This window comes from Saccostrea echinata, unplaced genomic scaffold (genome assembly GCF_033153115.1).
Source record: "Saccostrea echinata isolate AGI-Se365-2 ecotype Australia unplaced genomic scaffold, CSIRO_AGI_Sech_v1 ptg000034l, whole genome shotgun sequence".
Lineage (NCBI taxonomy): Eukaryota > Metazoa > Mollusca > Bivalvia > Ostreida > Ostreidae > Saccostrea > Saccostrea echinata.
Window position 1 is genome coordinate 2,617,655 of NW_026889783.1, and position 14,570 is coordinate 2,632,224.

A 14,570-nucleotide genomic window follows, 5' to 3' on the forward strand; every position below is an offset into this window, starting at 1 on the left:
GTTAAGAAAAGATGTTTTAAATAGGAGGAAAGAAATAAAATAATAATAATTTTAAAAAATTATTTCGGAATGTTTGTTGCAAATCCGGAGAGGTTTTATATTTAGAATATATACTTTATGGTTAGTGAAGCGTTTTAAACCATAATAAATCTGTTTGCAACAATCAAGAACACAAAGACAAAGAAAATGGCAGAAGTTGCGAAGAATTCAATGGAAAATACTGAAAACGAATCAAAATATGCAAACCAGGGCTCCCATGGATCAGATAATAATGCTTCAGAATCACATAAAGACAAAGATAAAAAGGATTCCAAAACTTCCGGTCCGTTGCCAGTAATTGGAGAGCATTACCTTGTCAGACGTCCAGACGGGACTTGGCGTAAGTTGCGGGAGACGCTATTGTTTATATGATAAAATAAAAAAGCCAGTCTTAGTTTTTGCTTAAAAAGTTGTGACATTGGATATGTAACAAAGTGATAAACGGCAGTGTCTATATGCACGACCGTCGTGTACTTACTTCTTCATCGGCTATTCGCACGACCGTCGTGTATATAATTTTTCATCGGCTATTCGCACGACCGTCGTGTATATAATTTTTAACGACTATTTGCACGACCGTCGTGTATCGTATTTACATAACATCGCTTATGTCATTCGTTGTTTCGTCCCCAGTTAGGTTCGGCACGCAGTGCCTTTAACCTTCAAAGCATTTTGGGGTGTGTGGGAGGGATGAGTTGGTAAGAAAACATCAGAAAAAACTTTCTTTTATAATATTAATTTAAATAGAAATGCAGATCTAATTGGTAATATTACGGAAGCGTATTAGTGCCACATGATATATATATTTTTTTAAGTTGGAATTCCAACTTCAAAGTTGGTAATTCCAACTTTTACCTTGGCTTTTCCAACTTTAAAGTTGGCTTTTCCTACTTTCATTTGAGCTTTTCTATCCTTTTCTTTAGTTTTCTTTTCTTATGTAATATTATTCTGTATATGAAATCGCAAAGAAAATTATTCCTTCTTTCATCATAACTATATAAATATTCTTTTTTACTTTCATTGTTATTATAAACAGCAACGCGAGTCCAATTAACTGCAAAGTATACGAATAAAATGCATGAAGCCCGAAAAAATTGGTTTTTTCCAACTTATAAGTTGGAATTTCCAACTTTATTGTTGGAAAAGTTAAGATTAAAGTTGGAACTTCCAACTTTAAAATTGGAAAAACCAACTTTTAAGTTGGAAAAGCCAAGAATAAAGTTGGAAATTCCAACTTTAAAAAAATATTACGTGGCACTAATACGCTTTATATAATTTAAACACTTAAAGAAAAATAATCAAAGACAAATCCAAATTTTTAGATTTAATCTTTTAAGTAAGTCAAAAATATTTGTACAAATCTAATAGTAATGCATGTGCCCTCTCTTTTGAAAATGAAAATATGTTATATATGCTAAAGTGAAATATAGGTCCAATGGGTCGGGGTGTAATGTAGATATGTTTCCATTATAAAATTCTATTGTACTTGTGTGTATACACATGTCATTATAATAAAATATTTACTAACTTACTTACTATTTTGGTGAGCATTTGGTTTACCCCATCCCTCTCAACCCATATTCCACCAATTAAAGAGAGCCATAGCGCATTTGATAGGTATTTTCGCCTACTCTAGTATTGATTTCTTAAATACACTTTTTAACCAAAATTTTGTCATACAACCCTAGTTTACCATGTTTATACAAATGTTATCTCAAATTAAACAATTATGATATTTATATGTTAATAGTTCTCGTTTAAAGCGGATGTTGAGTGATCACCCCCCCCCTTTCCTTTTTTTTTTCGTTTCTAATCTTTATTTTATTTTTTTTTTTTTGAATTGTTTTCTTTGTTATGGCTAAAAACTGTTCCACTACATTTTTATGAAACTGACAGAAATTATATTACGATTCAGTTGTATTCTTTTTCACACTTGAATAGCTTATATACCTAGTAGTATACCTATCCTCGTGCGTCCTCGTGCATTTTGATGTCTCAATTTTATATGTAAAATATGCAATCAATTCTCCACAAAAGAAGCTGTATCGTAAAGAGAGAGAGGTGTGAAAAGAAATGGTTGTGGGGTCATAATATTTTAATCAGTTTCAAATTTCAAGAGAAATTTGATTAATTCTAAATAAAATTTAAATAAATTCCACATGCAAAAAAGCAGAAGAACGCGTGGTAGCAAAATAATATTGAGCATATTAAAGGAAATAATGCTATAATTATCAATGACATCCGAAGAAAATATTTGTAAAAGTATTTTTTTTTTTTAGATCCACCTCTCCAAGATTCTGCCATAAATTGTCTCGAATCACTCTTAGGGGAATATCGGTGATTAGCGTTAATAGCACTTGTATTGAGTTCAGCTCAAAGCTAAATCGGACGGGATTTCGTGGGATGAACCTGTTTCTGAACTTGTGTATTTTAAGATCCAGATAGGGGAGGGAGTGCCTACGAAAGCTTTTTTTTTTTAAATCTGAAGTTGGAGTGTAGATCTTACACAGGTGTCTTTTCCTCATATGTTTTATTATTTTTCTTTTTATTAGTCCCCTACCGGTGAAACCGGAGGGGACTATAGGTTTCCTCTGAGTCTGTCCGTCCGTCTGTCCGTCCGTCTGTCTGTCTGTCTGTCTGTCCGTCTGTCTGTCTGTCTGTCTGTCTGTCCCTCTGTCTGTCTGTCAGTCTGTCCCACTTGGTTTTCCGCACTTTTCTCCTAAACGCTTGCAGATATTGAGCTGATTTTTGGTATGTGAGTGTATCTTGATGAGTTACAGATCAAGTTTGCATTTCGTTCCGCTTCACTGATTTTTGACGGAATTACGGCCTTTTCAATTTTTAGGGGTTTTCCGCAATTTTCTTCTAAACGCTTTCAGATATTGAGCTGATTTTTGGTATGTGGCTTTACCTTGATTAGTTATAGATCAAGTTTGCATTTCGTCCCGCTTCATTAATTTTTGACGGAATTATGGCATTTACAATTCTTAACAGGAACCAGATTACACTTGCCGGTAGGGGACTAGTATTGCTAATGCAATACTCTCAGAATGCTTGTTTAACTTGAGATCAAATTGAAAAAAAAGTTGAAGTAATTAAATATATCAACATAACAATTAGTAGACTAAGTATGTGAAACAATCAATTGCTTGCATTTCTATTTTTAAAAAGTGTCAATTCCATTTAATTTTTTTCAAAAACGACTAAACGTGCACATAAAACAAGAGATAGACTCATCTACACTATCAGCTCAAATATAATCTGATCGGGATCGGGTCACTTAAATTATCGATTAGTTTTTATTTTTACTAATTCTTCCTAATTTAATGTGTTTAAAAAAAATAAAAGTAAAATGTCCATTCATAATTGCAAACATTCAGTTATTCATCTAATAACAGTATTTTACAAATGTTGAAAAAATATAAATACAGTGATTGTGTAAACAACGTCGTGTCTTCAGGGACATATGTGCGGTGTGACGTGTTTCGATCACACGACAGTCGTGTATACGGTCGTGTATATATCTCTGGAAATGTGCCATTGCTATTTGCACGACGGTCGTGTAAATAGATTTTTTTCTTACGTATGTGCACGACGGTCATGTAGATATCTCTGCAATTTGCAATAGCTATTTGCACGACGGTCGTGTAAATAGACTTTCTTTACTATGTACACGACGGTCGTGTATATATCATCGGCCGTGATAAACAGTAGTTCTTTATGCGCAGGGGTTGAAATTTTCCTGGAAAACCCACCAAGGGCTACTGATACAGGTCCAGTCCAAAGACTATTTCTACCTACGTAGCTATTATTAGCTACCTAGGTATTTAAACCTACCCAAAGTAGCTATATTTACCTACTTCTTGCATTATTTGCATTTTGTGGGCAAATGGCTGAACGGCGCAACATGGTGAGTACCAAATTTCTTGATACAGTCACACTGATGATGAATACAACAAAATTTTGGCCAAAAAATGATTACTTCATAAATTAACAATTTTGCATAGTAATGAATTCAAAATTGTTAATGTACAAAGTAATCATTTTTTGGCCAAAATTTTTTTGTATTCATCATCAGTGTGACTGTATCAAGAAATTTGGTATTCACCATGTTGCGCCGTTCGGCCGTTTGGCCAGAAAATGAAAGTTATGCAAAAAGTAGGTAAAAATAGCTACTTTGGGTAGGTTTAAATATCTAGGTAACTATTAATAGCGATTCTCTGTAACCACTTAAACTTCTTTGCCACGCATGGTCACCGATTTTGATGAAACTTTGCCCATTATTACAACTTGACACCAGAAACATATATCAAATAAAATTTCGTTGCTATGTGTCTTGGTTGCCATGGTAACAGCCAGAAAAGTTGGGAAAATTGAGATTTTCAGCTACTTTGAATCTTTATTAAGCCTTAATAAAGACTAAGAATAACAAACAAACCATTCTCACAAAAACCTGACACCTTGTTGCCACTTATGCTATAAAGAAACTATTTAGAATTTATCTCTAAGTAAGTGGTAACCATGGGTACATTTGGAATACATTTTAGATGCTGAAAAATGCAGAAAAACGCTCAATATTCACCAATGACAGGTTTTAAATGATCAAACTCGATCAACAACCTAAGAAAAAAACAATAAAAATATTTGACCTTAAGTAATTAGGTATTGGCAATATTATTCTAAAAATAACTTTCATGGTTGCCATGGTAACACAGTGTTACCATGCAAAATGTGTTGCTAAGATTGGGTTAATGCTAAGATCTTCAGGAAAAACAATAAATTTCATGACTGGCACATATACATCCTTAGGACCTTGGAATACCGACAACATAAGAAAAATTGGGATTAATTGTTACGTTGCAGTGTAACCATGGAAACAATGTACCAGTTGTTTAAAGTGATTTTTTTTTGCTGCCTTAAGAATTTACTTACCTTTTATTCAAGAAACATATTATTTGACTCACCTTGAATAGTACTTATTTGGTAGAACTTAAGTTGAGTATCATATATTGATAACATTTGTTGAAAAATACAACACTGTTGCTATGGTAACCAAGAAGGGAAAATGTTCAATTTTGTTAATTTCATATCAATATTAAAGCCTATGTGCCAGCTTTTTGCATCCAGTTAGAGATTGGGTGGCAGTCAAAATTGAAAGTCAGGTTAGTTGTTCATAATTATCAATCATAAAAGTTTTGGGAATCTACATACAAGGGTACGTATCCAAGGAAACAGAATATTTTTCAGATTTTTATGCATATTTTTCGGCTTATTTCCATAGCAACGCTCTATTTAAAGAATTGAATTTGAATTTTTTGAAATGTGAAAATTTGGGTCACATGAACGTCTTTAAAAATTGATCATTAGTTATATAGAAATATGCTTTTTAAAAAGATAGGATTAGATTTAAACACTAAGAGAGTGAATTCAAAATCCCTTTGTGGTATTAAAACCATGGCAACCATTGCCAACCTATAAGAAATATCATATTTCTTCCTTGGTATATGTTACAAGGATCTTTTGTCTATAATTTGCTTACATTTCAACCTATAATTTTTTTTTATTCTTAAGTGTATAATTTCATAAAATTAAATGGGCAAAATTATTACTTTTGAATACTTTGTTTCCATAGAAACGTATGTAATAGTTGAAATACCAAACATGTTTATCATGCATTTAAGACATCAGGCCTTCAACTTTCAGAAACAATCATTGCCACTTATTTGCTTTGCTGCAAACGTTAAATGGGGGACTCTGAACATGTTGAAAAATGCCATTTTTCAAACTTTAGGACATGTTGTCATGGTAACCATGACACATAGCAACCAATTTTTGTCTGATTTGAGTTAACGGTGTCAAAGACTTTTATCATAGAGAGTTTGGAGAAATTCAGAGACTATGCGTGCCACAGCTCCTATATAAATGTTCAAGTCGTTACAGAGAATGGCTCTTAATAGCTAAGTAGGTAGAAATAGTCTTTGGACTGGAACTGTGATAGTAAAAAATTTCTAGCCAAAACCTCAAACTAACTAGTCCAACAATTTTTTTTTTATGCAAAATGAAAACATAACAAAGTTACAAACTCTTTGGTGACAGAAACAAATTAAATTAGTTCTTAGTCAAAAGAAACCAGTCTACATAGGAATGAAAGTAAATTCCGGGGATACTGTATATTTTAACCCCTGTAATGTCAAAACAGGTTAGAAATATACATTAAAATAATTCACCTCACTTAGAATAAATCCCCTATTTCCACATACATTTGACAAAAAAAGTCAAATATAATTTTTTCTTACGACCTGTCTCAAATGTATTAGTGCTCCTTTTTGCTTTGTTTACATTATGTCAACAGAAGCCACATCCGCATTGAAATTTTAGGCCTATATAAATGACATTTCCACTGAGGTCACAACCCTAGGACCTGTTTTTCAAAACGGCGGTAGGTAAACATCACTACTTTGAACGAGATGTAAACAATCAAAAAAGGCATTTTTTTTTAAACGATCAGTTCAATTGAAAGAAAAAATATGTATAACTAAGGTATGATTTACATATTGAAACAGCATTTGAAATTTATTTACAAATCAGACACAATTAATTTAACCATGTATTTTACTCCTATTCCTGATACTTTATTTATCTTTAGAGTGCATTATTTTAACATCCCCACCGTATGGATGTCAGAATGTGAATTTTAGAATCTGACATTCCAAGGCCATATTGGGCTGTAAGTAACTGTTGAAAGGTAATTAGGTATCAGGAATATAGGTAAAATATGGTTAATTAAATAATATCATCCTTTAAGCTGGGAAACACATATAATAAAAGAAATATATTGAAATGCAAAAGAAACGCAACAAGCAGTAATCTACAAATATTTGAATTTTTTATCTAATGATTTTCAAAAATGAATACAGTAAGTTAAAACTCGATTTAAAAACATCAGAGATTTGATAAAAATGTAAAATGATTATCTTTCAACTTTAGAAAGTAACACATGACTGTTAAAATACCCGGCCCCAACCCGGCCATTCAATTACAGCGTGCAAAACTGCCATGCACAACAATTGCAGCTTGATTTCTACAATGCAATAGGTTCATCAATCTCGAGATCTGGGGAAAAGAAATATTCTTTGCCATTTTTAAATGCCCCTTTTTCAGACGTTGAGGTCGAATTTTCTCTAGCCTAACACAGTGTAGTTACCCTTGGACTTCCGGTCCAAGGACTGTGGTTCATGCTAATGATATATAAGAGCATGTTGAGGCGTGATGTAGTGTATGTTTGCATCTGCAACTCTCCATCACCTTTGTTTTGAGATTTTCCAGCTAGAGCAATGGAAATCCATACTTAAGTCATTTTCAGGAAGCCTTGGCATTGCTTACGGAAAAGAAAGGAGAATTTATTTTTCGGAATATTGCTGCATTACTTATGATGAACAGATACAAACCCTTAAACCCCCTTATTATTGCCAAAAGTTTTGTTAAACATGCTATTTTTGATTTCTGCTAAGCGGACTCAAACTTAACTTCCGGTAATTGAATGAAAATCATTCAACTGTTAAATTACCGATATTTACAAAGTTGAAGATATCCTTACTTTTTAGGCACAAAATCATATCTTATATATAATATTTCCCCCCTAAAATAGGATGTTGTGTTTCTTTTGTGTTTCAGTATAATACCCAAAGTAAACAACAAAACTAACATCGCCGTAAATCGAAGGTTTTACAATGCATGGATATGTAGCTCTTTGGTTTGTCTGTCTGAATTTTTCAACCAGAGAGCAGCTAGCTATGTGGCAGAATAAACACAGGCAGATAATGCTGATCTATGAGTATACAGTAATACACAAACAATTCATAAACTTCCTATCGGTAATGTCTACATGGCATGTAAATTTGAAGGGAGAAAAAAAACGTTTTCAGTGGATCATCATTATTTTGAATTCTCCAAAATTGTGCTGATTTGGATCCCCTCCGTTTTGCTACATTGCAGCTATGTGGTATGAGTTCTACCTATGATGACGAGGGCTTGTTCCAAGACACAATTAGATAATTCTAATATTAGGCTTCCCCTCTCATGTGCTTGGTTTGCCTTTTATTCATAGCATTAATATTATTATTTCATTCATTTGCATCAGCTAGGAAAGATATAAGCATGTTTGGGGGGGCTTTATGCCTTTATCAATTTTCTAGTTAAAAAAAAAACAACACAAAACGGTTTCTTATCACAGTGTTGCTTTCTTGTGTTGGTTTGTATTGAAGTAAACACCTGTTTAAAGAAAAATTGATATGTTTAGATGCAGCTGAAATAATCCAAAGTAGGGGCATGGATCATGGCAGTGGGAAGCATGAGTACTATGTCCATTATGAGGGATGTAAGTAAGCATTTTAAAATAACTCACTCTGAGTATTAATTTGTATAAGAAATTTCAAGTACCCTTACAAGAAAGTTACAAATAAATGTGTATATTAACAGTGATGCACACAAAGCACATTTTGCATACCCATGGTAATTTTTGACAGTTAATCGCCGTTTGGATGAGTGGGTTGAAATTGACAGACTTGACCTGAGCAACAAACTGGAAGATCCTCACTGTAAAATCAAGGACATGTCTATCCTGATGACAGACTTAAGTGATGGAACTGATAGAAAAATCACAAGAAACCAAAAACGAAAACATGATGAGATTAATCATATACAGAAGGTTTGTATGTCACTCCACAAATAAACCTCAGCAGTAGCAGCAATTCCATTGAAAGTAAATCACAGTGAATGAAGAAAATTGTCCAGAAGTTAATTTTAATGTATTGTTTTATGTTCTTTGCTGCTGAAATTACAATAATTGTTTTCTTAGACGTATGCTGAGATGGACCCTACAACAGCTGCACTGGAGAAAGAACATGAAGCGGTATGTATAAATCAGTAATAAAAAAAATCGGTTTCCATAAATTACCAATGTATTTGAAATATGGTAGTTAGTTAATGTGCAGTTTTCCTTTTCTTGTTACAGATTACCAAAGTGAAGTACATAGATAAAATCCAGATTGGTCGATACGAGATTGATGCTTGGTATTTCTCCCCTTATCCAGAGGAGTATGGGAAACAGTCCAAGTTGTGGATCTGTGAATTCTGTTTGAAGTACATGAGATTAGAGCGCTCTTACCGCTATCACCAGGTATTTATCATTTATTCATTCAGTACTTCATATATTATATTTTATTGGTTTTTTCCCCCATCTCAATGAGTGATTATGATTGCATCAAAATTACCCCCCCCCCCAAATCTACTAATTTTGCTCTATGTTATTTGTAATTAAAATCTTTGTCTTGCATATATGAACACAATAGCATCAAATTACTATAGTCTTTAATAGTTCAGGAAACTTACAAGCTTTTGGACTAAAGCTGTACATCACCATAACCTGTTTTTATTGAAATATTCACATGTGTTTATCTTCTTTGGTCAGAGTCAATGTATTTATCGCCACCCTCCAGGAAAAGAAATTTACAGGAAAGGAACCATTTCACTTTTTGAAGTAGATGGAAAAGATGCTAAGGTATTTATTGCTAAACAAAACTTGAAACATATGAAATCAGTAGATTATAACACTTTTTTTTTTCAAGCTAAAATATTTGTCTTTTATACATAATTGAGTCTGTGCTCACAATAATTATTTTTATTAGACAGATCTATTTTCTTCATTGCAGATTTACTGTCAGAATCTTTGTTTATTAGCCAAGTTATTTTTGGATCACAAAACTCTGTATTTTGATGTGGAACCATTCATGTTTTACATACTGACAGAAGTAGACAGACAGGGTTGCCATTTGGTGGGGTATTTCTCAAAGGTAAGAATATTGATCAGGAGGTAGACAGACAAGATTGCATTTAGTAGGGTTACATATTTCTTAAAGATTAGCACATTGAACTGGGTTCTTATTTAGTGTGTAATTCTCAAAGGTTAGAACAAGGGTCAGAAGATAGATAAACTTGCCTTTTAGTGGAATTCTTCCTCTTGATCATCGAGATCATGAATGAAATATTCATTCAGAGATAAAATAAAAAGAATTAAATTGTTTGTTTATCTGTTTTCAGGAAAAAGAGTCCCCAGATGGAAATAATGTAGCCTGCATAATGACCCTGCCACCATTCCAAAGAAAAGGATATGGAAAGTTTCTGATTGCTTTTAGTAAGTTTGACTTTGCAATTTATACTTGAAAAGCCCAGGAATTTGTGTGGGAATGGTAAACATTTAGGCCTTATTAGAGATCATCACATTTAAGTGGGTATTTAACAAACATACAATGTAAGTATGAAAGCTAGGAGTTTTTATTACTTCAACATAGTTGTTACTAACCAGTTTCACTGAGTTTTATATTTTGGAAGGTGGAGACAAATTTAGAATCTGATAATCAGGGTATTAAATTTTAAACAGTAATTTGATAGGTTTTTTTTCTTTTAAGTACTTACTAAGTAAGTATGGATTTATCATTTATTTTATCCCTATAGGTTATGAACTGTCCAAATTGGAGGGAACAGTGGGGTCTCCAGAGAAGCCTCTTTCTGACCTTGGAAAACTAAGCTACAGGAGTTACTGGTCCTGGGTCCTCCTGGAAATTCTCCGAGATTTCCGAGGAACATTGTCCATCAGGGATTTAAGGTTTGACACTTACAGGAAATATGGTTCAAATTTCATATTTTAAACAAGATTTTCTTCACAATTACTGTATACGTATATGTGAACTCACAATATTTTCTAAATGAAGGAATTAAGTTTTGTTCAAGCACATGTAACAAACTATTTATACATGCATGTGAATTCACAATATTTTCTAAATGAAGATACAAAGTTCTGTTCAAATGTATGAGGGAAAGCATATGTAACTGAAACTACTTTTCATGAGATAACATGCATAAATTATGTCTTGCAAATACGTGTAATGCAGTTGACCCAGTCATCCTTGCATTAGAAAGAAATGTAGAATATAAACAATTTTAATAGATCTACATGTATATTGTGCAGGTATTTGTAAAAAAAAAAATGAAAAAAGTATGTTTTAATGTGAACATTATAAAAGTTTGTTTAGGCCAACTTTTCAAATAATGTCTTGTTTGCCCTCTCCCGACTCAGGATAAAAAAAAAATGGGGTTGGTAGGTAGGTGAGAAATTTTTTTTCCTCAGAAAATTTCAACATCAATCTATTTTCCAGAATGCATTAAAAAAATTGCTTCCTGGAGGTTAAAAAAAGTTTCGAGTCGGGTCATTTTTAGCTAGTCAGTCGGGAGAGGGCAACCAAACCATTTTTTAAAGGTGGCCTTATATTCTGAGATGAAAGGATTTTAGAAACAGGATCCTATCATATATATGTATTTCATACCAGTATTTTTTCTTTTCTTTTCTTTTTTTTTGCTTGATGGACCTCCTTTTCCACAAGTATTGATCTTTGATTTTTTTCCTCAATGTTTATGTTTTTAGTGAGATGACCAGTATAACACAAAATGACATCATCAGCACTCTTCAGTCTCTAAACATGATCAAATATTGGAAAGGACAGCATGTCATCTGTGTCACACCAAAGCTTGTGGAGGAACACTTAAAGAGTGCTCAGTACAAACGCCCGGTGCTTACTGTAGATTCATCATGTCTCCGCTGGGAACCTCCTCGCAGGAATCAGAAACTGGTCAAGAAATAATTAGCATCTTCAGAAGAACATGCAAAGAAAATCTAATTTTTTATGACCCAGCCAGCTTTCAAGATTAGACTTCAATATTTTGTTAAACAAAGAAATATGGAGGGGTTTACTGAAAGATACTTCCATATGTACATGTAATTCAAATTTAGTATTGTGCAATAATTTGTGTCAAAAGCTAAAAAAATAAGTACCTGGTAAAGAGAATTGTAATTAAAATGCTACTTTAAGTTTTTAAAAAAAAGAAACTCCAGTGGGTCCTCATATGCTCTATATGTTTAAAAGTGTCTGTTTTGATGTACATGTGTATAAAGAAATTCAAATTAAATTTGAAACATCATTTGAGATTTTTTTTTAACAAACTGTTTTGTCAAAAGGCTACAAATTTGCATCTCTAGTTTACCCGTAAGTTAACAATTGATCAATGTGTAACATCTAAACAGCTTCAATATAGAAAAAAATTAGTTTTCACTGTAGACACTTTTTTCCATGTAAGACTAATTAACGTTATGTATGCGGTAACAAATTTTCCACAGTTGAGACATACAATGACAATCCAAGAAATCTTCAAAATTTCCTACCTGCTGATTGAACAGAAATTGTCATTCCGTGGAATTATACCCTGCAGAAAAAAATATGTTTTACGGTACATGTATTTCATACACCCACGTAAAATTTTTATCCTTTATTGTGATCCAACCCCACCCTTGGAGGCACTTTGTTAGGAAGTTTACACAATACAAGAGGCCCATGGGGGCCTTGACAGTCACCTGAGGAACATGAGTTTCTCAGGCTATGAGTATGTTGGTCCCAGTTTAGCCTTGCCTTGGTCCCAGGAGGCATGGGTTATATATTTCTTGTAGAGGGCTAGCTGCTTATTATAATCATGTAAACAATTTGCCTGCTACATGTCAACGAGTAAATAAGATTTTTAAAAGTGTAAATAGTGTAATGTAATTCAATTTATGAATAAATTAACCCCACCCCGGGGCCTAAATGCTGGACCCAGAAGGCCTTAATTATACTATTTGATAAAGGTTTAAGTACTCATGCAAACACTTTGCCTGATTCAAGTCTGGGAGAAAAGAAGAACGTTTTTCAAGTTTTAATGTATTTTTCAATAATGTAAAACACACGGTGAAGTGCTAGGGACAAACAATTTTGATTAGTTATAAATGAAATTTGTTATATCAAATAACATTTTAAAACCACAGGAAATAAAAATCACTTTGCTGCAAGCATGAATTTCTTATAAACATGTTTTCTATAGCCATATTTTACTGTATTTGCCCAACTTGGCACTATTTTGGGGGGCTCATTAAGTGCTCATTATAATAATGTAAACTATCTGCTAGATGTATATGAATAAGGAACAAGATTTGTTATGCATTTTCAATAAGTAACCAATATAGCCCCAACTTTGGGGCCTGAACACGGGGCTCAGAGGAAATAAATACTAGTACATGTATTAGAATTTTGATAAAGGATTATGCACTCACTGTTATCATATAATCAGTTTGCCCACTATGTTCTTTAGAAAAGAGGATTTCTGAAGATTGCTGAATTAATTTTGATGGTTTTGGCCCCAATTCTCAGACCCCAGGGAGGCTGAGACATGAAATTCAGTTTTGTTCCCCTTTACCTTAAGATTCTATATGCCAAAATTGGTTGATATTGGTTCAACAGTTACAGAAAAGAAGCTGAAAATGCTGAAAGTTTTTGACCAATGGACAAAAACAGTACTTCAACCAAGTGACTCAGTTGACCCTAAAAATCTTAGCCAGAGCAGCAAGGACATATAAGTAAAGGTTATAGGCCGAAAACTGTCCATTCTGTGAGAAGAAAGAACTGTTGGAGGGCCGTTAGGCCCGACAATAGTTCTTTCTTCTCACAGAATGGACAGTTTGAGGCCTATAACCTACTTAAAACATTTACTCTATTGTGTTCCTTAGAATTGTTTCTCGTCCATTGTATTAAGTAAGCATTGTCTACTTATTGGACTGTCTCAGGTAAAGGTTGCTTACAATCAAAAGAAACTTACATTCATTGTAATTGTTAACTTAGTGGACAGTTACAGGTAAGTGCTCATTTTAAATAAACGAATTAAGAATATTTAACCACAATGCCATGAGATTCCAAACTCATTTTCGTGTGATTGTCAATGTTGAAAGCACGTCTTCTTCCGAGGGAGAAAGCATATTTCTGATGCAAATCAAATTGAGATATGATGAGCAATCTACTAATACTGGATTTTGAGGTTAGGATTGTCAAGATAATGAACTTTGAACTCAAAGTGGACGTTTTTTTTCTTTCAAATATGTCTCAACTTTTGGCCAAGGCTATTCAAGGATGCAGAAAAACAAAGGGAACGTAGAAAGAATTTGGTAATTGAATCAACAATATTTAGATGATTTAGAAAAGGTTTTTCGCAGAAAACAGAGAAATGTAAATGGGCAGTGACTGTGTTCTTTAAATATCAGGGAGAATGTTGCACAGTACCCAACGTTGATGTTTTCATGCTTAAGGATGTCGGGTGATAAAGAAATTAACAAAGCATAGGCGTCGGAAGCAAATTGAAAGTGGGGGGGCTAATTGAAAGTGGGGGGGCTAAACCAACGATAAAAGGTAAGCCCCAATTTTCAATGCCTATATTATGTCTATCTTTGCAAAAAAAGTGGGGGGGCTAAGCCCCCCTAGCCCCCCCGGTTCCGACGCCTATGCAAAATTATTATTTTTTTCATCGCTGAAGTCAGAAACGAATCGGGCAAAAACTAATGACCAAATACCCTTGCATTCCTATAACAGAAGAAACTGTGCTCCTGCAGAAAGTGAGCAAAA

At 33.5% G+C, this 14,570-nt stretch overlaps 1 protein-coding gene across 1 annotated transcript; it reads left to right on the forward strand.

The window, feature by feature from the left end:
- The first annotated feature begins 137 nt into the window (after positions 1-137).
- On the forward strand, positions 138-12,072 carry LOC133199374 (histone acetyltransferase KAT8-like). Its single transcript, XM_061335181.1, has 10 exons — positions 138-379; positions 8,339-8,416; positions 8,565-8,746; positions 8,897-8,950; positions 9,053-9,217; positions 9,509-9,598; positions 9,750-9,890; positions 10,138-10,231; positions 10,552-10,702; positions 11,519-12,072. The coding sequence occupies exons 1-10, from the start codon at positions 187-189 to the stop codon at positions 11,733-11,735; spliced, it is 1,365 nt and encodes a 454-aa protein (XP_061191165.1). The 5' UTR covers positions 138-186; the 3' UTR covers positions 11,736-12,072.
- The last annotated feature ends 2,498 nt before the right edge of the window (positions 12,073-14,570 follow it).

What these genes read in the sequence shown, in the direction of transcription:
- LOC133199374 (XM_061335181.1), top strand. Translation starts at nt 187, where the DNA reads ATGGCAGAAGTTGCGAAGAATTCAATGGAAAATACTGAAAACGAATCA. An exon ending in AGATTAATCATATACAGAAG is followed by an intron (nt 8,747 to 8,896) that starts GTTTGTATGTCA and finishes TTGTTTTCTTAG; the next exon opens with ACGTATGCTGAGATGGACCC. An exon ending in TGGAGAAAGAACATGAAGCG is followed by an intron (nt 8,951 to 9,052) that starts GTATGTATAAAT and finishes TTCTTGTTACAG; the next exon opens with ATTACCAAAGTGAAGTACAT.